Raw genomic sequence first — 27,057 nt, forward strand, 5'->3', positions numbered from 1 at the left:
TATTTATCGTATTCTTTTCTTATCCAGCTTTCTTGGCGTAGACCGTAGTCAGGTCTATCGTACCTTCGATCTGGCATACGCGATGATCAAGCATGCGTTCACTATTTTGGAGTCACGGTTTCTATACGACGACGAAAGCTATCGGAAGTTGACGGTGGTGGAATACTCGTTACGGTCATTTGAAGAGAATGTGCGCGTTACAGGCGCTAAGGAAGATGCCGAACTGTTCCTCGCTTTGCTAAAGCCGGTGAAAAAGAAGGAAACTTCAAGTCAGAAACAGCAGAGGCGTGAGCATAATAAAATGGTGAACAGCAAATCCTCCAAAGATGCGAAACAATCTGGTGACATTCTGGACGAAACCAATACCGCTCTCCTGAAGGATGGAAGGCTACCAAACGGTATTAGTACAAAAAGTAATAAAGGCGGTGCTAGCAGTTGTAATACAAGCAGTAGTAGTAGCTGCAGCAGTAGCAGCAGTAGTAGCAACAGCAGCAGCAGCAATAGCAGTGGCACTGGAGACAGTGTGAAAACGGTGCTGGTGATCAATGAAGACACAGAGACTTCGGACGGTGCGACGGCAGTTGTTGCAGCACAGGACCCTCCAAAGCAAAAGTCGGGGAAAATTTCAAAGCGTAAAGAGACAGGGGCGATTCCAAAACCATCCCGAACAACGAAACATCATCGTAAGGTTTGAAAGGAGAAGGCGGAGTCTTTCTGTCGGTAAGCTTCGATTGATAGTTTTGTTGTTGATTTGCCGAGACGAGTTCTTTTATGTTTGGCATAAGCCCCGAAGGATACGATTTTCTTCGATATCATTCCGTTTTAACTTCAAGTCGCACTCGTGTTTTAAAGTTTTTTTTTGTTTTTGTTTAAATTATTATTTAACTCGATAGAACAGTTTAAACATCTATCAATGAAAGAATTACCACTGTATCGTACAAATACTTATCAAACAAACAGTCGTAGTCACGCTTACATAGGTATAGTAAAATGAAAGAGGCCCAGCAATATCATACACGCTATAAATTCTCCTCAGCTAATAACTAAAATAATCCAGTCATCGTATGTTCGAACCCTTGTCATGAAATAGTTTTAGAATGATTTCGAACGTTGCACTAGTCTTGCAATTGTCCTGTACACTAAGAATGAATTCTTTTCGACCGTTAAAAACAGTAACAGTGCTGTTACTGAAACTCGAAGGTATACTGTACTTAATTCAAATCATACCTAGCAAACATCGATACGTTCTAAGATAGCACAATAAATGACAAACTGAAAGTATATCATGTAGCAGATTGATTATGAAATTATTTGTTTCAAATTATTGCTTGCACATAAGCAGCCACTACCTTCAGGAACGGAGCTAGGCGTCGACAAGTAGTGATGCATTTCATGAGAAGTTTTCGATCCGATAGATTTGTCTATCGCCTCTCCTGGTAGTAACTGGGTGGCCATTTTAGTTTCACATTTTCAATTGTCTTGAAATCACACGTCGGCTGTGCCGTATCGGTTTTGATGTCAAGATCTTGCGTTAAGTTTGATATTTAATCGACAGAAAAGGTACGACGCATCTGTGTGATTTTCCATCTGTCGGAGCATCAAGTCGTGCGGAGAATGCATAGAAAAGTAACAAAAATATGTAAACATGTGACTTTTATGAAAATCTTAACATATTTTTACTTGCTCATCTAATTGTTATTTTTCTCCAATCGAAATGAAAGCGTTCAACAGTTGTAATTAATGTCTTTTTGCTACGCAAAGCTTGCTTAAATAGTTTAAAAGCAACTTTTAATACACGTCAACAAAAATACTAGAACCTATAAATATTTATGATAGTTTTGCTCATGGCACTTACAGAAAGCACCTGTCTGATTCGTGTGACGTTTGGACTCATATAATTTGCGTGTGCTGCTTTCCTTCTGCTTTAAGTTTGCCAGAATTGAAAAGAAGCCTGTGCTTTCTGTTGATGGGGTGCGTGCGAAAGAGTGAAGAATCATCGTTACTACTGATTATTAGCAGAAAATTGCTATGCCATTTTGGTCATGAAAGAATCCAATCAGGCCAATATAGTTAATATTTTCGAGTCCATCAATTTGGCCATCGTGCAGCCCAGCCGCTCAATCATTTTCTATTCCTTTTCAAATTCATTAGCGATGTGAATAATGCTTCAGTGACTTAGTTTATGTTGCAAAAATACCCTAAATTAAGCATACTTCACAGTGGCTGCAGGAAATGGCATCAAGTGAAGCCTACCTCTCAAGGCATATATGAACTATGCGACTGCACAGCACTCGGTAGAATCAGAATAAGCTGAGCCATTTTTAGATAAGGATTCCTAGGTCCTGAGAAGATCAGAGAAAGCTTTTTAACGAAAGATATCAATGTTTCTTAGGAACCTTAACTGAATGGTTGATTAAACATTGTCCATCTAGGAGATTCATCTCGAGAACTACTACATTTTAGAAAATTTTTGTTTATAGTTAATTAATATCAACAGACACAGTGTGGTCCTAATGATAATTTCTTAATCTATTTAAAAAGTTAAATTGTAATCTGTTATGTGGAATGTGAAGATCGAACTCGGATGAAACTCTGTTGAAGGTCCGCTGCAAACCAATGATGGCACCGTTTACTCCATACTTAGTCCGGCGAAGAGGTAATCGGTGGAATAAATTATTGCGAAGGGCGCGAGGGCGAACGTTCATGTTTATCGCACTGAGAAGCTCGGGGCAGTCAATTCGATCTTGCAAAATATCCGAAATCGTCATAGCACGGAATAGATCCCGTCGCACTTGCAATGTATCGAGTCCAATAAGCAAACCCCGGCTTTCATAACTTGGCAGCTGGTCAGGGTTGCTCCAAGGCAATCGACGAAGGGCAAACTGAACAAATCTGCGCTGTACTGTCTCAATTCGATGGACACCGTTGAGATAATGAGGGTTCCACACAAATGAACAATATTCCAGAGTTGATCCAATGAGTGAGCAGTAGAGAGATTTCAAGCAGTAAATATCTGAAAAGTGCTTAGATATTCTCATTATGAACCCCAAACAGCGTGATGCCTTTGCGACAATATAGCTGATATGCTGTTTAAACGTCAGTTGTTCATCGAGAAAAACTCCGAGATCTTTGACGCAATTCGCTCTGTCAATTGTGGATTCAGCTAGACAGTAATCGAATCGAATTGGCGTTTTTTCCTCGAGAACGTAATGACCGTACATTTCTTGGGGTTTGGGGTCATTCGGTTGATCTCGCCCCTTTCCGCAAAGGTTTCCAGTTGGCGTTGAAGGAAAGCTGCATCATCAGTATTCCGGATTCTGTGGTATAACTTGAGGTCGTCGGCGAAAGACAACCGTGGTCCTTCTAAACAAAAGTTAACGTCGTTGAAATACAGAAGAAAAATCAATGGACCGAGATGGCTGCCTTGCGGAATACCAGATGAAGCAAAGAACTCTTCGGATACACAATCACCTATCTTGACTGCTAGACGACGATCACTGAGATACGATTCCATCCAACGGAGAATATTAGTACCAAAGCCAAGTCTATCCAACTTTGCCACTGCAATAGCGTGATTTATCTTGTCAAAAGCAGCTGAAAGGTCCGTGTAGATAACGTCAGTTTGAAGGCCGTCCGACATAGCATCTGTAACATATGTTGTGAACGACAGAAGATTCGTAGATGTTGAACGTTTCGGCATAAATCCATGCTGAGTCTCGGAGATATACTGTTTGCAGTGGCTGGAGATGGGTTCCAACACAGCCATTTCAAACAGTTTAGGAACTGCGCTTAGTGTTGTAATACCACGGTAGTTGTCAACTACCTTTTTATCACCTTTTTCGTGAACTGGAAACATGAAGGAGGATTTCCAGAGTTCGGGAAATACTCCGGTTGTTAGCGACAATTGAAACGGAACGAAGAGGTTCAATTAGACCGGCAGAGCATTTTTTTTAGAACAATAGTTGGTATACCATTTAGGCCTGCCGAGGTTGAAGCCTTCATTTTGCTAATCGCCAGTTGTACCATATTATTGTCGATATTGATAGAGTTCAAAGACTGGTATGATTGAGGTACGCGCGTGAAGCCTGGGTCGGTGTCAGTTTCTCGTTGGAGAAAACACTCGCGAACTTTTCAGAGAATAGTTGGCAGATCTCCTGTAAACTAGAGCTCATACGTCCTCCATAGCTCATCGTTGAAGGCAACCCGGATTACTTTCTTTGCTCGTTTACATGCTTCCAGAATGTTTTAGGTTCGGACTTCAACTTACGTTGCATGTTTCGCAAGTAATCGGCATGGCAACGCTTCGATGTCTTTTTATAGACTTGGTTAACATGAACGCAGTGTTGTCGCAGCATGTAGCCCCCACACTTGGAGTACTTCTTCAGAGCGGCTCTTTTAGTCGCTTTTAACCGTCTCAGCTCGGCAGTGTGCCACGCTGGGTGCTTAGATTGAAGGCCACTTCTTTTGGGTACATAGCGATCGATAGCATAGCTCATAACATTGGAGAAGGTCTGCACTGCAACGTTGACATCATCATTGTCGAGAATTTCAGTCCAGTGGATATTCGACAGGAAGTCAATAATGCTATTATAGTTGGCTTTTCTAAAATTATAGCTGACGGTGTCAGAAGCATTGCAGTTATGCTTCACTCGAATCGCTTCAAGCAATATATGCAGGGGAGGGTGGTGTCTAACAGACTTTACCAGGGGAAACGGTGCTGCGGTAACTTTTGGCGCGTAGTCAGATTTCCTCGAAAAACAGAGATCAAGAATTCTGTTGTTCTCGTTCACCACATTATTCGTTTGGCGCAGCAGATTTAGACTGTAGCAGTCAAGCAAACTGGTGATACCAGCATGAAAAGATGACAGTTCGGGATCAGCGAACATAAATCCGTCAGAAGCAGAGCGCCATTTTAATCCGGAGAAATTGAAATCACCAACAATCAGGATCTCATCAACCGGGCTTGCTTGAGCGGAAATCCGTTCCAGTGACTCAGTATGTGAATCAATCAATGTCGAATCGCGAGTGCAGTCCGGTGGTAGATAAACCACGCAAAGAAAAAGTGCGTAGCCAGCCAGTTTGATTCGCACCCACACCTGCTCGACACAGACCCCCAAAGTATCGTCAATCAGTTGCGCTTTCAATCGACGATGGATAGCCACAAGTATCCCGCCGCCGGTAGCCTTGAGACTGTTGCGTGAGCTGCGATCAGTTCGGAAAACATCGTAGTTGGCACCAAATGCTTGCACTGACAGAGTGCTATCGCTAAGCCACGTCTCTGTGAGGGCGATTATGTCGAAGCATTCATCCGAACTTGCTACCAAATAATCTTCGATTACTGAATTCATACCACTGGCATTCTGGTAATATATTTGCAGGTTTGAATGCCGCGATTGACTACCGTTGGTATCGATTTGAAAGACCCCTTCACCACTCCTGCACACAGGACCGGGACGGCTGGCTGCAATGGCTCGACTGTGGCAGGGGGATTAAGGGCTTCCATAGTGCTAGCTGCAGTGCGTCCCAGGGTGCGATGAGTCATACCAGCATAGCATAGAGTGCTTAGTCCTTCTGTGATCGTTGTAGAGCCGAATGTGCTTTGAAGAGACGAGCTCGTTACGATGGGATCCAAATTTTGTTTTTGACATTGAAGATTCACAGCGGCGGTAGAGTTGTGTTCATCAGCAGACTGTAAGTGAAATTTACATTGAGGGCGTGCAGTATCTTGTATTGTCGGAAGCACATATAGATAATAGATCTATTAAAAAACGATATGATTTTTTCATCCGATATAGATATCCGTCTGACATAGTAATTTTTCGGCGGGCAGACATTTGCTGATTTCGTTTTTAGATCATAGTCTCTCTAGGTTCGCTCGAAACTGACTTATTTCTATAGCTTTTGTAAGCATTGGATTGAATCCAGAGCCACTCTAAATCAAAACCGAAATAGGCAGTTGTGTGCAAGTGCTAGAAACTAATATTCGTTGTATCTACACCAAAAGACCTCTTCCTTGCAATGGTGGTTACTTAGACTTGTTTTATTATAGCCAAAAACTTAAATTTAACCGCATTTCTCGTCAAGTGGAAGTCAAATGCTGTGGTACATTTACTGAAAACTCACTGAATTCCGATAACAGCGCGGTTATGACCGTAATTGGTTCTCCTGAAAGGTAGTTGCAGAAGAGAGTTATTACGTAGTGTTCGAATGCGTGTTTGCAGTTCCAGGCGTTCTAGAATTGTGGAGCAATGCACTCTGGCCACCTCGCCACCAGAGATGTCGAAGAGCAAAGCGTATGAACCGCCATTGAACAGCCTCGATTCTGGCAAGCCCAGTCTGGTAGTACGAATTCCAAACAAAAGAACAATATGCTAGTGTTGACCGGAACCAACGCCAAATAGAGCGATTTTAGATAGTATACGTCTCTAAAGTTTTTCGCTATTCGGTTTAAACGTTACTGCAGAATCCAGGGTGACCCCAAGATCCTTGACTCCAGAGTGTCTTGGAATACTTGATTCGAGCAAACGGTAGTTGATCTGGATCGGATCACGTTTCCGCGCAAACGCGACGATTGAGCATTTGCTCGGGTTTAGAACAATCCTGTTCAGATCACACCACGTACTGAAGCTGTCCAGTTCACTTCGAAGAAATTCGGCATCGATTGAATCCCACATCTGTCGCAATTTTCGTTGCAGTCGGCGAAGGAGAGGCGGGATCTTTGTAGTTTAATATTGACGTCATTAAAATAGAGGAAAAATATTATTTGGCCGAGGTAGCTTCCTTGCGAGTTGTCGGAATCTTGCGAGTTGAGAAATCGTGAGTTGCCTTCCATCGAGATAGGAAGGAAACCAGTGACGCAGTTGACCGTGAATATCGAGTTCATCTAGCTTGGCTATTGCGATGTCATGGTTTATTTTATTGAAGGCCGTGGACAAATTCAAATAAATACCATCGGTTTGCAGTCCGTCAGTGTTGTGAATAAGAGTTGGTTGGTCATTGTCCATCGCTTAGACATAAAACCATGTCAGTCGATATAGTGCTTACAGTGATAGAAAATAGGGTCTAAAACAACCAGCTCGAATAGTTTGGATAGCGCATTTAAACACGAAATTCTTCGACAATTGTCGATGTTCGATTTGTTCCATGTTTATGCATCGAAAACATGTGGGCAGCTTTCCTACGGGTAGGGAATATTGCAGTAGCGAGAGGTAGCTCGTAGACTCGTCGGAGTGGTTTAAGAAGCCCACTGATACATTTTTTGACAAAAATCGAGGCTACGCTATCTGGACACGGGGAACTAGATGTCTTTAGCTTGAAGTTTCTACAAGAATAGTAGCATTATCAACGCGAATTCGGCTGATAGGTCTACCTAAAGAAGATGAGAGATTCGCGGCAGCGACGACTTGTAAGGTGCTCGTTGAAAAAAAAAGCACTTCAAAATTTGTCGGAGAACATTTGGCACATTTCCTTAGTGTCGTTGCCCAAAAACTCCGTTTCTGAAAAAACATGTGAAAAGGGCATATTGCAAATGAGAGCCTCTCTGTGTTTGCTTTCTCTTCCGTCAATAACTAGGCCGCTTTTACATTTTCTCCTTAACTCTGAGCATAATATGCTAGACAACATCTTAGTCTTTCGATGTTTTTTGAAACAATGTTGGAAAGTTTTTATAATGACGTCGTAATAATTGAAAGCCCTTTTCACATGTTTGTCCAGATTTATTGACATTCAAGATGGTAATCCGGATTCTTTTCACTACTCATTCACATACTTCCAGAACGACAGCTTTAGATTTCAGTTGACGCTCGTCGTTTCGCTTGTGTCGCTTGTGAAAAAGGCGCGCCTGCTTTGCTGTTTATATTCGTGGTTAGTTGAAAGTAGTGGTTTCGTAAGGCATGCTCCGAAAAAAAAATTTAAAAGCTGCTCGTTTGCCAATTTTTAGTCGTCTAAGGATAGCGTTGATTGGTGCTAATTGTGCCTTTTGGCGCATGACTCGATTTGGTAGTTAACCCTTAAATGCATACTGTTGCCATTTGGCAACCTACCGGATACCATGATATAAAGCCTTAACAAGAGGTATAGATTGTATCCAACCAGAAAGATGAGTACCAAGGAAAAATGAATTCCATGTATTTAAGGGTTAAGAATATTAGAAATCGTAATCGCTGCATAGTTCGCGCTTTCATTGTTAATATTCTCGTCCCAGTTTATATACTAAGCCTGCTAACGATGCTGTCATAGACAGCGTTTTTAAAATCGTAGACGATAAAGTCTGTGACGTCTTTAAAGTTCACTCCTAGTTTACTAGCGAGTACAAGATGTTGTGGGGATGATGAAGCACATGCTGGCCTAAAGGAGCTGGAGCAATGGAGTAATTAGGTTTGTTCCAGTACCAGGAGAAACTGGAAGTACTCCGGAGCAAACAGGGAGAAAATCGTTCCAGTACTATCTTCTTCTCTTATTTCTTCTTCTGGTGGCAAACCGGAGTGAAAAGGAGCAAGAATTTTTTGCTCCGGAGCAACAGGGAGTAACTTCCATGTACTGGAACAAACCTATTAAGAGCGCTTACAAAGCAGAGATTCAATGCATGTCCATTTTCTTTGATGGCATTATTTATTTGCCGAAGAGTGGCGCCACTATAGCTATCCAATATACTGGAGCTGACGATAAGCGCAGATTGGACACCATGTCAACCCAACAAACAATTTAGCTTAAACAGTTCTTGTTCAGTCTATTCTCTCGGATCAAAGGCTTGTTCAGCTTTCGTTATTTGTTGGGAAGTCAGGCAAATTGAAGTTGCCCAGAATAACGATATCATTATTCGGGACGGCAATCACTTACATACAACCACACTTGTTCGGAGCTCTTCGACTGGTCATCGTTGATCAATCACACTTTTATGCCATGACGAACAGCGATAAGCACACCACCGCCCGGCGTCTTATGGTTGTTGACGGCGTTGCGGTCACAGTGGTAGACATCAAATGCCGAACCACAATTTGGCGAGAAAGAGTACTGTTATCAAGCCAAGTCTCTGCGATGATGTCAGCTTAGGAATTTAGACCACCGACGTTCTGATAGTGAAACTCGATGATGTTGGAGGACGGATTCGGTTTGTCTCGAGTGGCACCGACTGTGCTTGTAGAAGAGAGCGCAGCAATGTTGCATTTTAGAGCGGGTTGGGAGGTTCTTATATCACTACTACAAACGGAATAGGAACGAACTGACGATCGCTGTCTCGACTGTGGCGGGCAAATCGAGGCATCCCATATCAGCGACGTTGTGTACCGACGGAGGTAGCTTGCGACGAGAACTAGAACGAGAACTATGATCTGAAATCGTGAAACGCATCAGCCGTTGTGAAGTTGCAATCTAAATAGGAATGCCAGGAATGTCGGCGTGAAAGCCCTTCTCCACTCAAGTGCTCAGGACCGGATCGACTGTCGAAAGCTCGACTGTGGCTTTACGCTCCTTCCCAACGGCGGTGTAGCTTGATATAGGGACATTGCTAATTTGGATGCGGAGTTTTCGACAGGGTCGTAAATGGACCGGATTGAATCAGTGGATTGCATGCTTCTGGAGGCGGAGAGAAATCGATCGGCGGGCACCATGGATTCTGGGTACGACTATCCTCGAATTCCAAGATGTTATCGGCAGCTAGAGGTTATCGGCATAGACGAAAACGTAGATTTCCCTCGGCAAGATCGTGAATAAAGAGTTCGTGGCCACCATGAGCAGTGTGATTGCAAGGACAGATCCCTGGGAGACCCCGTTGACCCTCGAAAGGCGTCGGACTGGCCACCCCGATTGCCACCCGAAAGGAACGATTGGTTAGGTAACCGCTCAGGAAGCGGTTGTCGAGTGATTTCTCAATTGGCCAGTTGTTGCAGTACTGCGTGACGCCTTACGGTATTATACGCCTTTGCCACGTCGAGTATAGTGATATCGGCATGCAGGCCGTAATACATAATCACTTGTTCAAAATTGGCGACTGGTAACTGGTATCGGTTCTTGCCCCACATTGGAATGCGTACTGTCGTTGGTCCAGGAGTTTCCGCGTTTCATGTTGGTCCCTCAGCGGGCTGTTTATCATTCACTTCATCGTTTTTTTTTTTTCATTTTATTCGTTTATTTGACACGGCTTAAGGCGTTAGCTTCACGGAGCCGTGGGTCTTTTATATATTTACAATATGTAAAATATAATCAAAAATATAATATAATCAAAAACTAATAATAATTTGAGTCTGTTCGATCCCTTACGCGCGGCTTACCATTCCGCGCGAAGATCTTTTTACGCGTCGGGGAAATGTTCGCATCCACGCCAACTGTATCGTGAGGGTAATTCATATCTTTCTTTCGTTCGCCATCAGATGTTCTCTTTTGAGTCGCAAGCGGGAACCCTTCGTCATTGATGCTAGCTTCCCCACTGAGATTGGGTGGTGGTATTTATTTCAGTAGACAAGCTTCCCTCAGTAGTTTCTGGGCAGAGTTATCCGTAATGTGCCATTTTTTCACAGAACTGGTACGTATTACTTTGTCCCTGATATGTACAAAGAGTTCGCTACGTAATGGAACTACCCCCTTCTATTTTGTACTGTAGGGTAAGGTAGGAGGGAATCAATTGATCTTTCCGCATACTCATCACAAAATACCATTTAAAATATCTGGAAACTAGTTCCTCCATGTGTCCTCCGTAATGAATTCCACTTCTCCGAAATAGGAAATGCATCTTAAAATTACCATTTTTCAAGTGAATGTTGCCAGATCATGTAATTTGACTTCGATGCTCCATATATACAGGGATCTTAATGTTTGCGTTGTCATAAACAAGAACGTGTTTAAAATTGTTCTGCGAAATGAACCTTTTCGACTGGGCCAATTTGTTGAACGTTATCTGCACCACGTGCCTGACATGCTCGAGCTGGATGTAGGTGACTTTCGAAAACCGAAGCTGCATTTTCACCTTCAGCGAATATTCCACATTACAAGTACTTGGTCTTATGCGAAAAGACCCGAAGTCAATGGCCACTGTGTTGGGCCGAATAATCACGCTTTGTTGATGAGACAAGAGAGGTAAGCAAGATCAGACCATCGAACCGTGGCTAGAGCGGAGAAGCTTCACGTTCGTCATTCACTTATTCTCTCACATTATAAAACTCACTGAAGGGGTAAGCACATGATTGCGACTTGGAGCGTGATTAGTTCTAGCCAGTTCGCACACAACGGCGTTTCGAGAAAGTTATCGCCACACGTAACGGACCATCGTTGGTCATTGCCATCCGGTTCGCAGATACGGCAATTAAAGAAAAGGTAGAAAATTGTCTTGTCCGCTTTGTAGATTTTTCGGCAGCCAAGTCACCCAAGGCAAGGTAAGCCAAACCACATCGCATTTATGCCGTACCAAATTCAACTTCGATAGCTTAGGGAAAGGTGCAGCCTAGAGCGTGGACGCTAGCGCCGCCATCTTGTAAGGAAGCCCGGCGCAGAGGAAAATTTCATCCCTCTCATAGGGCAACTAACCATAGCTGAACAGTGGCCACCAACCAAGTAAGGGCGCCGTGCGATTCAACAGACCGTAATATACATTTTTCGGAACAAATCTCGTGGCGGATTGCTTATACTAAGGAAAAAAGTTTACAGTATATTTTTATCGCTGCCAGTTTTTCGAAAATTGGAAAAAATGGCGTCACCCGAAAAGCAACGTCGCGAATTAATTTCGCGCATGCACCTGGAAAAATTTTAACTCTCATCGGAACATTGGAAAACAACTCGGAATCGTGCAGTCAACGGTAACAAACTCTGAGCATCGAACGGCAGGAGATATGCGGTCAGAATGGATGTTCTATTAGTTATCAGGTTCACAAGTGTGTAGTGACTCACTAGTGAGAACGTTTAAGCGGAATCCCAATGCTTCGGTCAAGGATGTGGTCAATAAGTTGAATCTGTCCAAGTCTTTCGTTCAGAGATCCAAAAATCGGGAGGAACTGCATACGTAGAAAGTACAGTAGGCTCCAAATTGTGACGAGCGGCAAAATACGGTGGGAAAGTCACGGGCCCGGAAATTGTAGATGCAGATGTTGAAGAAGCTTCATTGTATCATCATGGATGATGAGACTCACGTTAAGGCGAAACTCCGGCAGCTGCAGAGGCTACTGTTCTTCACTGTCCAGCACAAGTTTGATATTCCGGATGAAGTAAGGAAGAAGAAACTTTAAAAGTTTGCCAATAAATATATGATTTGGCAAGCGATCTACACATGTGGCAAACTGAGAGCGCCGTTCGTGACTACCGGGGCTGTAAACCAGGAGATCTATCTCAAGGAGTGTCTACAGAAGCGTCTGCTTCCTCGAGCTTCGTGCCACTATTCAAATGTTGTCCTGGAGTGGTACTTTTGTACCCAAGGACATGAGCCCGACAACGCACCGGAACTAAGGGTCGTCGAAAAATATTGGGCAATTATGAAGGCACTATGGAAGCATCCCAAGGTGGGTTTTTGTACAGAAGAAGCTGCAGCCAGATGAGCGGAACCTAATGAGTGGGGTATGGTGCCAGCGTACGGGTATGGTATTGAATCTGAATCTGAATTATTGTATGAAAGTTTGTAAAGGATCGGTCCACTACGTAATTTTCTACAGCGTTTTATCCGTGATGCAATTTCATGTTGGACTCCCGGATGCAGTTAGTCGTTATGTGCTTGTTTCCATGTGCTCTTTACTATCCTTCGTGCTGAAAAGTCACTGATACCACGCTTCTTTGCCATTTTCTTCAAGGAACACACATAATTAATCCAACTTTTCCGTTTGAGAGAGCTGAGCTTGAGACGATATCTGGATACATTCGCGAATGGCGATTTAAATGTTTTTTTTCACGTCATTTGAGCGTTGGATCAATAAGGCCGATGACAAGCTGAAGCGGAAAGCGAAGCGTTTGCGGACGCGTCATAGTGTTTTGCCGCGTTCGCCCCGCTTTTACTATGACAGTATTACGCGTTCTACATGCACACATCAAAGAGATAGGTCAAACGCATTCGCTTCGCTTACCGCTACCGCATCGCAAATCGCGTAAGCATGTCATCGGCCTAACGCATACGCTGCCATTTCGTCATGATGTAACTGTCGAACTAAAAAAATCAATTTCTTTTATTCACAATCTTCACAGTTATAATTATATGTGAAAAGTCAGTACCTTTTTCTCCTTACGGGTTGTAGAAAACATTCGATTACGGCAACGCTAGCTAAATTCGCAATTGGAAACTGGAATGTTACCGGCGTCTTGTTGTCGTAATCGTCAGTTCACTAATTTACTCTAATTATTTAGGTTGAATTGCCTTTTTTTGTCAAATTTTGAAATATTTCCGTTGAAATTTTTACTTTTTTTTGTTCTCTTCCGTTTGTCTCGGTGAAAAATTACACTGTACTCAATACATTCTTTTCAATGACGATGGTGATACTATCAGAGAGGGTATGACCCACTTGCAACGCAACAAATACCAAAGAAACTTTGTAAGGTGACCCATCGATCATCGACGTTGGATAATTAATAGTATTCATTTCGCCCCAAAACTGACTCCAACCTTGGAATGTCTCTTCAATAATTTGCCAAACACTAACGCTATTAAAACTATAACTTGTCTATTTAGCTTCGTATTTGTTGCATACTAGCAGATAAGAATCAACCATCGCGTAGCTTGAGTGATCGATCCTATGATTATTAAATTAAATCTGCGAAATAAATTTGGAAAAAATCCTTGTTAAATTTCTATCACCATACGTTGCCGAAAACAAACAATCCTCATAGTTGACTGAGTGCATCACTTTTATTATATTGTCATGTGATAAGATTTAAATTTTCACAGACCCGAACCAGGTTACTGGATTAAATTGCTCTTAACAAATTAGCGATCAAGTGCTCGAATCACTCTCACTGATTTAACGAATATGAAACTATTTATAAAAAACCATACATCTGCAGTATGTATAAAACATTGTCGAAAGTGGCATACGCGGATATGTATTTCATTCTAGATTCATACGATAAAAATCCTTTTCATTCTATAAGGCTACTTATATACTAAATAGGGCTTACGAAGGCAACCACCCAACCAAGCAACCAACCAAAAAAAACAATGACGGGCGTGAAAACTTTCATATCAAAGTTCACTGGCAGTGAACAGATACACACACACACACACCAGTATTATAGAACTCGATAGTCATGAAATCGGAGCAGTCCGGTACTGAAGGGAGTTTACATGTTCACCAAAATATTTATTTCCTTGCTAGATTAGCTAGATTACCCGCATGTATAATACACTGTTGATATGCATCATCCGTCAAGCTGAACAAAAAAAAACGAAATACCAATAGAACCGTTCCACACTTTCGCACCACTATTCTAATAAAGCGAACAATCGATGTCGCTGAATTGTCGCTTGGTCAGCCCGTCTCGGAAAGCTGACTAAGCGGAGTTATTCAGCTTCGGTTGCTGGAAGATGTGTTAAATCGTACGCACAGCCATAACCAACCATCAGTACACTATAAGTATAGATATAACAATAACGTTAACATAAAAGTGATTCTAATCATGCAATGTATAGAAAAAGACAATTTCCAACGTTACGACTAGAAATATTTAACTAAACACCAATATAAGGTGCGTATTTTGTCCCAACCCGTCAGACGTTCACCTCTTCTTTTTTCTTTGTAAAAGTTCCTTCGGTGAGCTAGAAGAATTTTTCGCCGAGTAAAATGCCTGACAGTTATCATTAGCGTGTTTCTTGTTGGGGATTTTTCTCTGCGGAATAATTCGCAGGAAGAGTAAATTTTTTGCACGGTTTTTCTAGCTTCAAAGTAGTTTATCGAACAAAATAGCACGTGTGGAGGAAGTGTACAATGTAATGGCTTTTACGGAACCAAACGCGATTTGTTTTGTATATATGTTAGCTAGGCATAATTTTCTGTTGGTTTTAATTGTAGGGTAAATAATTTATTTAAATAATTAATATAACGAAGTGAGAATGATGAGCTAGACGCGTTGCAAAGAAAAATATAAATAAAATAATGTTGGTACCGTGACTTGCGATCTATTTTACTGTATCATATCCGAAACGTTGTATCATGTTTACCCTGATAACTCAACTGAGCAATGGATAGTATTATTCTGGTTCAAAGAAAACAAAAAAGGAACATATTAAATGTTTCTCGGCATTTTACTCAGCTATCAAACAAGACCCCGCTGGTTGCGCGTTGTTATTTGTACCCTTAAGCATGCAAACGCAATTGCTTGCGATAGTCGTTTTACGAAAAAGATCAGTGTCTATATCCCGGCTCGTGAAGTGAAGATACATGTCGTAGTTCTCGAATGCGAGCTATTGCATTCAGCCGTTATAACGGACGACTAAAAGGACTACGTTAAGCTAGACTTGTTTCGCGTAACCTTCGCTATGTCATCTCTCTCTAGCCACGTCATGATTGGAATGCTTCGTCTAGTTATTTGCTTGTTTGTACCGCGTGTGATGAATTGGCTGCGAACAACTGCACCATACGGTCAGCAACTTTAGCAATAAATCAACGTGCGGCAAATTTGGAGACGAACGTGAGCATTATTCTTGCAGAAAAAATACTGAAAAGTAATAACTATGGGGAGAGTCTTCATGAAATCACATCATGTTACTTTGCATTGTGACGATGATTTTGGCGAATTGCACACTGACTTCATCATATTTCACTGCTGATTATCCAATAATAGGAGCTTAGGAAATGGTAAATAGGACCCATATTAAAATCCCAACAGTTTTATGGCTACCATTGCCAGCTACTTCCATCTGAATTGTTCACGGGGAAGGATAAACAATAGGGTAGGCGGGAAGTGTTGATGCTTCACCTACTTAAGGGTGACGACGATTTGTTTTTGAGTTTTTTTTTTAAATTCTGGGCAGTTGGCTACCGAGAGTAACCTACATTTTCTAAACAAACACAATTTGAGCTCCAAACGTGGGAAAATCGCCTAGAAAAGCTACTTAGATAGATATCTTTATTTCAACTTTACGATGTATTTATTGGGTGGGATGTACACCACGACAAATTGTTAGATTTAATGAATTCAATAAATCCTTTTAAAAATTGATAACGAATGCGCCTCACCCAATTTTTTCCCATGATACCTTTGATAGCGGGGATTTATATCTCCTATTTTACCTAGCGATGGGACAAGTCACACCCGATCGATATGTCCTGTTTCAGAGTAACGTATGCGGAATAAAATTTGAACAAAATTCAAAAGGCAATTTTTTTTGTAGAAAACCATTTATTCAATGTTCTCTCTGTATGAAAACATTTGTCAGCTTATTAACTTAATGTAGAAAAAAATTGAGCCCATTCGAGAAGCTTTACGATAGTTTACAGGAACTGCCATTTCGTTCACATGGTATCTCCTAGCGGGTCGAAATTAACACTGGATGTTTAAAATAAGTGTGCCTAGAGTATGACGTTTAGTATGATGCCTTGCAACCGGTTGCATTTTTGTTTTAATGCTGGATGCGTTGTCCAAATTTCATTCCGCATACGTTAATAAAGTTTTTTGCTATAAGTGATCCAGTGTGATATTTTCAAAAACCGCCGTAAATACACCGTCGCTACCAAATTCACATTCAGTTATGATAGCATGAAATGCTATAGATCCTTCATATCGGATGGTTAGTAGAGTAGAATGGGGTAAAATAGGTATGGGGGTACAACAGGTATAGGGCATTGCTATGTCATTGCAGAGGTCGCTCGTGTTGTGTGAATTAGATACACGGTAGAGAACATCGGTAAAGACTGACATTTTGGCTGTTACCGTGGATCGGCTGTAGTAGCTACGGCGTCGTTTAATTGTTCGCGTGTTGACGCTGAATACAAGTATTGTGTTGGTTTTTCGATATTTTTGTTTAAAAAAAATACGGGCTTCAACATAAAACATACGCTTGGGGCACGATAGGTCATCCGTTTAGGGGTACTGTAAGTCAAGCAATTAATTTCAATTGACTTTCAGCCATTTCCCAAAGTTCCACTGCGCAAACCATTGAATCGAGGTCGAAAGCGACGTAAAGTTGCACTTCTCACTGATTCAGTGATGCTGGAGTCTTTACGAGCTGAGCAAGTAGCTACAGCTAAAAAAACAATCGCCGGCGCTAGAAAAAAATGTCCGCTGAAAAAAAAAGAAAAAGTAGACGCAGCAAAACGGCCGAAACAAATGGAACAAGAACGAAAATTGATCAAAAAAGAGAAGAAAGAAGAATAAAAAAAACTTATGAAACGCATGATCGTCCTAAGCACGTGAGCCGGAATGCACAACTTCTATTCCACACTCTGGCGACGACGAGGACACCGAAGAAGTCATTAGCAAGTACAAACGCAACTATTGAAAATACACGTTGTTTTAATATTTCCCTACATGGTTTCATGATTTTTCACATCATATGCCACCTCCTCAATTTCTTACCTGATTTATTGATGTAATCAATAAATACCACTTATTATTTGTGTTATTAATTTTTAAAATATCTGCAGTATTCATACTTGTCAAATAAAAGTAGAAATGCTGATTTTCTAGGCTTGTACATCGTTTTTTTAACCTCGAATAAAGTGACCTATCGTATCGTAATCGATCTCTAATTTTAAAAACGGCGTAAAAAATACCTTCGTCTTAATACATGTAGCTTGAAAAATATTTAGCCAAATATAAAATCATTATTTCCAAAATGTTGCCAGATGTATAACCTTTCCAACATCGCGCGAGTTTGCCAAAGAAAACTGACCTACTTGACCCCACCTTTCTCTATATAAGATTATATGAGCGATAATACGGACCATCGAAGGGCATTTCAAGTTATCGATAATCTATTGCATTGCATTGCATGTTATCATTTACGGAACTTCAAATTAGATCAATTTTCGGTACGTATTGACTCGGTGAACATCGACACTAATCAGATTAAAGTCGTATTGGGACTGATTTCTGATAAACTGAAAATAAAACAAAAGGAACAACGGAAGCTTGTCATTTAAGCAGAGTGGCTAAGAAACGCTATGGGTAGCTGCTGAGAGACGGCCACGAACTCGCTGAAGCACTAGAGTTGACCAAAATCGCAATAGGGAAGGCACCAGCCAGGGAACAGCGTTCGACGGACACCAAGTCGCCGAAAAATAGTGGGTGCAGGAAGGAACCCACACTCCAAAAATTATCAAGGGGTAGGATCCTAGGCTGCCTCAAAAACGTAAAGACTCAACGAAATGGTAAAGTCGAACTCGATGGTCATCATTCCGGTTAGGTCGATGTTTCATGCATCAAAAACATAAATTGGGATCAAAAATACAAATTCGATTTTGAAATTTTCAGTTGCTGCTTCTATGGACTCAGAAATCGTCGTAGGTGGCCAATGTTGTCAAAGCGACTTTGGTTCGTATTTAGTGATCTAGACTGGTGAATCCAAGTAATGTTGCGTGCATCTTAAAAAGTTTTGCATTATTTTAATATCATAGTGGTACCAATATATGGAAAGTTACTGTGTGACCGTACTCTTAAACTCATAGCTGCGGAACAAGAATTCCGATCGACACAAAATTCAATAGCAGCCGATGGGAGCAGCGAAGAAAGCTCCCGGACCGGAGGATTGTACCTTTCATTTGAGACTAATGACGTTTTCGTTTTAACCCGGTGCTACACCGGTGTAGTGCAAAAAAGAGATTGCACCCAAGTTTGAATGAGTGTAGCACCGACTACACCGGTGTAGTGCACAGTCAAAAACGAAAACGCCATAAGTTTGTGCAAATCGGTCCATCGGTAGTGGTCTCTTGAAGATTCCCCCTCGAGTTTGAGCTTGAGCTTGTGCGACCGTTATCGATCTGGACTAGCTGAAGTTGCACAGGGAATCAATAGATAGTTATGCTTGGGAGTAGCGAAACATTTTTCAATGTGTAACTCCTGGTAATGCTAAAGTGTTTATTGATCAATACCGGCGCCGGCCAGGCCCTATCGTATATCGCGGAAGGAAAGGGAAGGAATGTTAGTACGATACTTGGTTTTGCTAGAGACCGTGTTTACTACTGCACCCTCCACAAGTATCACAGGAGGAGGATATTTGTTAGTAAGTACAGAAGCTGGATTCTACTTCTTCATGATCGACGCCAGAGAGGTGACTCCACTATCTGAACTAGATATCGATCTATCAACTAATGGACCGGGGACCAACGGCTTTACTTCCCTTCCGAAGAAAGACGTGACCACAGAAACCAAATCTCAACGACCTCGGCTGGGATTGAACCCAGGCCCAAGGATGCAAAATGCCTACCTTTTCTGCGGCTGTAATTTTTCTGCCTACATTCTCATTTCTCTCTCGATGCTGCTGTCAATCGCTAGTGCAGGACGCCCAGCGCTGTACGGCTGCCTGTGTGCAAAGCAGTAACATGACAAAAAACTACTGTCCCCGGTACAGCCACCAGACGCGAGCGGTACAGCTTCTCTTTCCTTATTTTACATTTTTAATATTTTCAATCTTTTTAATATTTTTATTCAAAAATTACGACAATGAATGCGGCTTATTTACGCCACGGCCGGCATCAACGCTTTCGTGTGCGGGACTCTCCCTTTGACTATGCAGAGAAAAATGTACAAAGCGAGAGAACAAACTTTACTACGCCACACTCTCACGGAGCAGTCGGAGTACAGCAGCAAAACAAAAATGTATTCTACTGCTGTACGGGAAAATGTACTCGGTTTGGCTACCGTTCTGACAAGAGCTGTAGTGATGTGTCGTTGTAGCGGGCTGTACGGCTTGTACAAATGTAAATATACCGAAAAAAATGTAGTTTATCGGTACCGTTGGCATCCCTGCCCAGGCCAACTGGAATGAGTAGCGATCACGCTTACCACTCAACCACCGTCGCCGTAAGAGCTCAAGCTACACAGGATCCAAGTTTACGAAGTACACATACAAACAAAGGTACCTCGAAATCACCTATGCAAACAAAGATACAGCCAATTGGCTGTAGGATGCCACAGCTACGGCCAAACCCCTGGGAAAGTTCTTCATTGGAAGCCTTTGAAGCGTCGCAGATTCCAAAACAGGTACTGCACATCGAGTAGTTTCCCGACCGCATCGATAACTCCGATGAAAAACCGATTTAATCCACCTAGCAGTGCGATGAGACATTTCTTACACATTTCACTATTGGATTAGGTTGCAGAACTCACGAGAAGTAGGCACCCAATTAGAGGTGGGATGAAAACAGTTTCTAGTCTTGCACGAATAAAATCTCGAATAAACTGAATAAATTATAGAAATCAACAAAACGACCGAAATAAAAAAGTAAAGCAAAAAATGGAACAATAGGTTTTTAAATTCATAAAATGAGTAGAAAAATTAATGGAAATCATTATAATTTTGATCCAAATACACGAATCAAATTAGATTAGGTTATTACATAAAAATTAAGATTATATTTAGAAATAGTTATAAGATTAATAGAATAAATTGACTCATACTAACAAATTGAATGAAATAAAACGAATGACTGAACATGAAATGCATAAAATTAAAGATATGAATAAAATGAATCAGATAAATCAGATAAATCAAATGAATCAAATGAATCAAATGAATCAAATGAATCAAATGAATCAAATGAATCAAATGAATCAAATGAACCAAATGAACCAAATGAATCAAATGAATCAAATGAATCAAATGAATCAAATGAATCAAATGAATCAAATGAATCAAATGAATCAAATGAATCAAATGAATCAAATGAATCAAATGAATCAAATGAATCAAATGAATCAAATGAATCAAATGAATCAAATGAATCAAATGAATCAAATGAATCAAATGAATTAAATCAATAAAAAGAATCAAATGAGTCAAATGATTCAATTGATTCAAATGAATCAAATGAATCAAATGAATCAAATGAATCAAATGAATCAAATGAATCAAATGAATCAAATGAATCAAATGAATCAAATGAATCAAATGAATCAAATGAATCAAATGAATCAAATGAATCAAATGAATCAAATGAATCAAATGAATCAAATGAATTAAATCAATAAAAAGAATCAAATGAGTCAAATGATTCAAATGATTCAAATGAATCAAATGAATCAAATGAATCAAATGAATCAAATGAATCAAATGAATCAAATGAATCAAATGAATCAAATGAATCAAATGAATCAAATGAATCAAATGAACCAAATGAATCAAATGAATCAAATGAATCAAATGAATCAAATGAATCAAATGAATCAAATGAATCAAATGAATCAAATGAATCAAATGAATCAAATGAATCAAATGAATCAAATGAATCAAATGAATCAAATGAATCGAATGAATCGAATGAATCAAATGAATCAAATGAATGAAATGGATCAAATGAATAAAAAGAATGGATGAACAAAATGACTAAAGTAAAAAATAAATGAAATGCATAAATAAAACAAACGAATCAAATAAACAAAATGAGCTGAAGTGATAAAATGAATAAAGAGAAGAAAATGAGCAGAATTAAATGCATTGATTAAAATGAAAAATTGAACAACAGTAAAAGGCTATAAAGGTTATATTAAATTATATTATATTAAATTATATTAAATAAAGAAATAAATTGAATCAAATAAATTATTTGGATGAAATGATTAAAACTGAAAAAGTAGTAAGATTATTAAAATGAAGTAACTGAACAAAATGAATAAACTGGGAAAAATTAATAAAATGCATACAATGAAAACAATGAATGATATGAGTAAAATGCACAAAAAGAATAAACTGATCAGAGTGAATCCAAAGAATGAAACGAATAAAATAAGTAAAATGAACGCAGATGAACAAAACTACTTAAAAGATGCGGAATGAAATAATTAATTAAAATGAAATGGTCATATATTTGAAGCCAAACACATTTTTGAATAAAGAAAATGAATAAACCGGATTGTACGAAGTTGAAAACCATTGCATCAGAAAGTTTTGAAATGTTTTTGAAAATCCCATCTTCTGAGAAAAGGCTAATAAATATGCAATGGACTTTCTAGGGCTTCCATCTTTTTTTGGTTTTATTCTTTTTGTTTTCATGCTTCTTTACTTGACGAATTCAAAGTTTACTTTTTGGTCACATATTCCCGAAAAAAAATTATGTGCAGAACAGAATTTACTGGTCCAGTATTTTAACGCGCAATTGAATATAGTAAAGTGAGATAAGGTCACATGTGCTTTCAAGCCCCTTGAACAGAGAACGACAGAGGGAGAATGCGATTCGTGAGTGAGACAGGTAGATATTTCAAAGTTTTTATTTGCATTGAAGTAAATAGTGTGAAATGTCTAGGCTATGTCGATTGCATAAAAGCCGTGTTTGTATTGTTTCGTTCGGAATTCTCGTGCAGGAAATATGGATAAATAAGTCCTATACAGACCAATATTGTGAAAAGGAAATGGTTCAAACTAGTCAGTATATCCAAATATGGACGACGATAAGTTAGAAGACATATTATAGTTGCATCCCCCATCGAGAGTGGGTACTTTGGGGACTTCTTTTCCTGGATCTAATTTGTGGATATTTTTGGTTTTTGATCCGTTATTTTTCATGAAAGTTCGTACCAATACAACGAATGTGCAGCTGATACAACTCATGGTTCATTCGCCTGCGCAACGTTCCGTCTTCCATCTGCACGCCACCATAGATGGTACGCAACACTTTTCGTTCGAAAACTACAAGGGCGCGTTGGTCCTCCACGAGCATAGTTCAGGTCTCGTGGCCGTAGAGGACCACCGATCTAATCAGCGTCTTGAAGATAATCAACTTCGTGCGGCGGCGAATTTTGTTCGACCGGAGCGTCCTCTGGAGTCCAAAGTAGGCACGATTTCCCGCTATGATCCGTCTCTGAATTTCTCAGCTGTTATCATTGTCGTCGGTTACCAGTGAGCCCAAATACATGAATTCGTCGACCATCTCGATGTCGTCACCGTCAATCCGAACTCGGGTGGGAGGTTCACATTGTCGTCTCTAGAACCTCTTCCTCTCATGTATTTTGTCTTCGAAATCCTGGCTTCAGCTTTCAGTCTTTGAGTATATATTTCATTCAAAATTCAATAGAGATACGAATAGTTTAAATATCGCACGTGGAATGTCTCTTTTAAAAATTTCCATCGTTAAACTTTCATATAACCCAGTTAAGCCAAATATTTTTCTGATATAGCCATGAATTTCCTTAATTATAGTGTAGATACAGGCATTGAATACAATTGAATTAAAGTTGAGTTGATGTAGCAGCAGACAAAAAATAGTTTTGTTTTCTCAAACCTTCGCAATTACAATTAATAAATATTTCAGATTGGCAGAAGATCTTATCACACAACTTAGAAATGGATACAGAAATAGCTAGATAGATGCGATAGAAGAGAGACAGAGAGAGAAAGAGAGAGAGAGAGAGAGAGAGAGAGATGAGGGGGGGGGCGTGTGAGGAATGGCAAATGATGGTTAATGCAGTGACATTATTTGTATAGGTATATTATTATGATATATTGATTCTTACATTCTTATCATAAATAATGTAAGTAGTACTTTTTGCGCCATAACCAGTATAACCTAAATCTTGCAAAAGAGCTAAATTTTCGCTAGATTTTTGGGTTTCAAACATACAGTTGCTTTCGGTGACGCCACAAGTATAATTATATTAGAAATCTTTTATCTCACTACTAGGTGAATTACTTGTTGATCTGTGTATTGATATACCATCCAACATTTACCTCATGATTGAACGCAATGCCTAATCCAAGGAATCAATACTAGAACTCACTGTTTCTTTATCAACGCATTATTTTGTCTTTAAAGTGAACTTATATATTGATTTTTGAGAAATAGTTCATTTATTATAAAGGTAATTCACAAAATGTTGTCAACATCGAATTCCTTGAATCACGTAGATGTGTTTTCATACCCAGATATTCAAAATCGGTTTAGTTTTGCCCCTAAAACACCAGTAAAGCAATACTCTGTATGAAACAATCTCATTTTTAGTTAGTGGAAATTGGTAAGCGAGGACTAAAAATACAAAATGTCTAATATCTCCGCCGCTCGTGTACGGATTTAGACAGTCTATAGCTTGTTAGAAAGGTATTTTTACAAGCTTTCTATTTATGTGCAGTTTGTGGGACAATATTGTATTGTTTGAAAGTTATTTGCAAAAAACCTGCTGTGTTTTGACAAAATCGCCCATATCTCAGAAAGTAAACAACATATCGAAAATCAAATAGTGTCAAATGGCAACGTTAGACCTTTCATTTGAAACTAATGTCATTAAGATCGGCTCAGCCATTGCTGAGATAATTACATGACATTTTGTACATACATACATACACACATACACACACACACACACACATACAGACATTGTCTCAATTTGTCGAGCTGAGTCGATTGGTATATGAGACTCGGCCCTCCGGGCCTCGGAAAAAGTTGTCAAAGTTTGAGCGAATCCTATACATTTCTTTTGTAAGAAATGTAAAAATGTTCCGACTAGTGCAGAATCAGAACGACAATTTCTGCACAGAACGCAGGAAAGTACTTGAAAAGAAGCATGGTCTTCGAAATGGTTGAGCTCCTGTTGGCGGTCGATGAGGCTTCAGTGAAACTGACAACTTTCCAACACAACCAACAACTCTGCCATCTCTGAGAAAAATGAGTGACATTTTTGACACTTACACATACATACCCCCTCCGCGAAGTATCACTCAACGGTGGTCCCGGGAGGAAGAGGATACGGAGATACAGGAGGTTGACGTTTGGTCGGTAAGCTTGCTGGAGAAAGTGCTGCAGTAAGAATCTGAGAGAACCTCGGTCAAGTTAAGAGCGGTCTCTTAAAGATTCCCTCTAGACAAACAAAATACATACACACATACAGACTTGGGGGTCGGCATGGACAGGAGTTCAGGAGTTTATCGACCCGGCCCCCCAGACCTACTGCGAGTTGGGAAGTCTTGCTAGGATGTGGTGGGGTAGTGGCAGCAATGGGCTCTGTCAAACCTCAAAAAAGACCATAATTCCGAATGCAGCTGCGACGAAGCAAGTCTGTGCTGCTTCTGCTAAGATCCTTAGAATTTATAAATCAAAGATCTTAGCACTAAAAGCACTCAAGCCCAACCGGACTGTCAACAGACGCCAGTGACATGCTGGTCATTCCTGGTTATTTCGAATGTCAACGGATAGGACACGGATCACGAATTAGACGGCGACTATGGCTGACATGCGTGCTGTTCTGCTTCCTGAGTAAGGAAGGATGACACCAATTTGGAATGGCTAGTGAGCTAACAGCACGTCCTGTTAAAACCCTGGTAGTTCTCCGTGTACGTTCCAAAGTCGTCATTATTTAGTTGGTGGTACTAGGTTTGCGTTGACCATTCCCGATTTTACGCCGATCTTACTTTGAACAATATTCAATGTCAACCCTAGCAGCCTCGTTGCTTGCATAGATATTTATGGAAAAACGAGAGGCGACTATGTATAACGAGTGGAGATAGCTGCCCGGAGATGGGACCCACCAGCATGGAGACATTCAAAAAAAAAACGAATGAGATTGGAGAGGCAAGCGGAGAAATGGAGGACGCCATTGCGTTTGCAAAGAGCGGTAAGTTGCAGAGATCAGCAGTTACGCCACCGGTAGCCACAGCGAATACCAGCAGCAGCTTGGCACCGAGTGAGCCACGAGGAAACTAATTAATCAAGCAGCGACACAACCCGGAATGATTCACATCTTGGGAAGTGGTACTGGACGGAGCTGAGGAAAGAGATCGACGAGTTCTTTGAGTTCGTGAAGGACAAACACAATGTGCACATCAAGGTGAAGCAGCTAGGGACGAGTAATTAATCGGCCGTAACGCGAGCAGAAGGCGCTCTTGATGAGTGCTGAATCAGCCGTAAAAACTTTGATGGAAACCGCAGAACATTTGACGGCAGAAACTGAGATGACACCGGGGAGTCATCATAATACTTGCCAGGTGAAAAGAGTGGGGAATACGCCGGGGGTCAAGCCGTGGCTGGTGCATCGTGCAGGTGAAGCAGAAGGAACGGAAACAAAAGGAAGAGAATAAAGAGAAACGCAAGCCTCCTCGAAAGAGGTACAAGGGTGATGCACTGATCATCAAAGCGATAGATAAGCCGTCCTACGGCGCGCCAATAAAGTGAAAGAGGACCCAGAGCTGAAGGAGTTGAAAAAGCATGTAGCTAAAACGAGGCGCACACAGAAACAGCTTCACCTAACGCGAGCTCGTTGCTAAATTCTTGGGCAGCGAGGCGGATGTGACATCCCTGTCGCAGGAAGCCGTAGTCGAGTGCAAGGTTCTAGACGAGATAACGACCGTAGAAGAACTGAGGGGTGCACTGATCGACCAGTGCAAGCTATATATACCGGCGACTCCGGATTTACAAATCGTATGGAGGCACTCCTAGCTAGAGACTGTACGAAGCAACCAAAGTGCACGATCTGCAAACTGGAGGACGGAAACGACCACAGGATGGGCGGCTTCAAATGCTCTGCATAAAAATTGCGAAGGGAAGCCAACAATGATGGAGATAACCCAGCTTAACCTCAATCATTCCGACATTGCACAACAACTGTTGTGGGAGCCAACAACATAAACGAAGTGCGACGTTGCAATTAGTGCAGAGCCGTATCGTGTTTCTCCCGATCGCGGGAACCGGGTGGTGGATGTTGCCGGCAGTCCAAGGGATAGCACATACGAAGGCTTCGTGATCGCCAGGATCAACGGCGTATTCGTCTACATCTGTTATGCCCCCTACGAGGGACACCAGAGCAGTACAATCGGATGTTCGACGCACTAACCGACTCGTTAGTCGGACGCCCGTTTGTTATAGGAGGAGACTGTGGAGTAGAGTGGGGTAGCAGGCTGACCAACGCAACGAACGTTTCGTTAGTACATTCCTTGAAGACGGTCTGGCATCCATCATCGAAATAACATGTTGCAGTCTTTCGCTGATGGATAACATGAATTGGCGTGCTAGTGAA

General features: G+C 40.9%; 1 protein-coding gene across 1 annotated transcript in view; it reads left to right on the plus strand.

Annotated features, from left to right (window-relative positions):
* Positions 1 to 15,071, plus strand: part of LOC131686910 (uncharacterized) — a 31,334-nt gene extending 16,263 nt beyond the window's left edge. Inside the window, exon 9 of the mRNA XM_058970921.1 lies at positions 28 to 15,071. Within this exon, the coding sequence (XP_058826904.1) occupies positions 28 to 694 (667 nt within the window). The 3' untranslated portion in view covers positions 695 to 15,071. The remainder of the gene's footprint in view (positions 1 to 27) is intronic.
* Positions 15,072 to 27,057: the final 11,986 nt, after the last annotated feature.

The sequence above is a fragment of the Topomyia yanbarensis genome, chromosome 3, assembly GCF_030247195.1.
Source record: "Topomyia yanbarensis strain Yona2022 chromosome 3, ASM3024719v1, whole genome shotgun sequence".
Taxonomy (NCBI): Eukaryota; Metazoa; Arthropoda; class Insecta; order Diptera; family Culicidae; genus Topomyia; species Topomyia yanbarensis.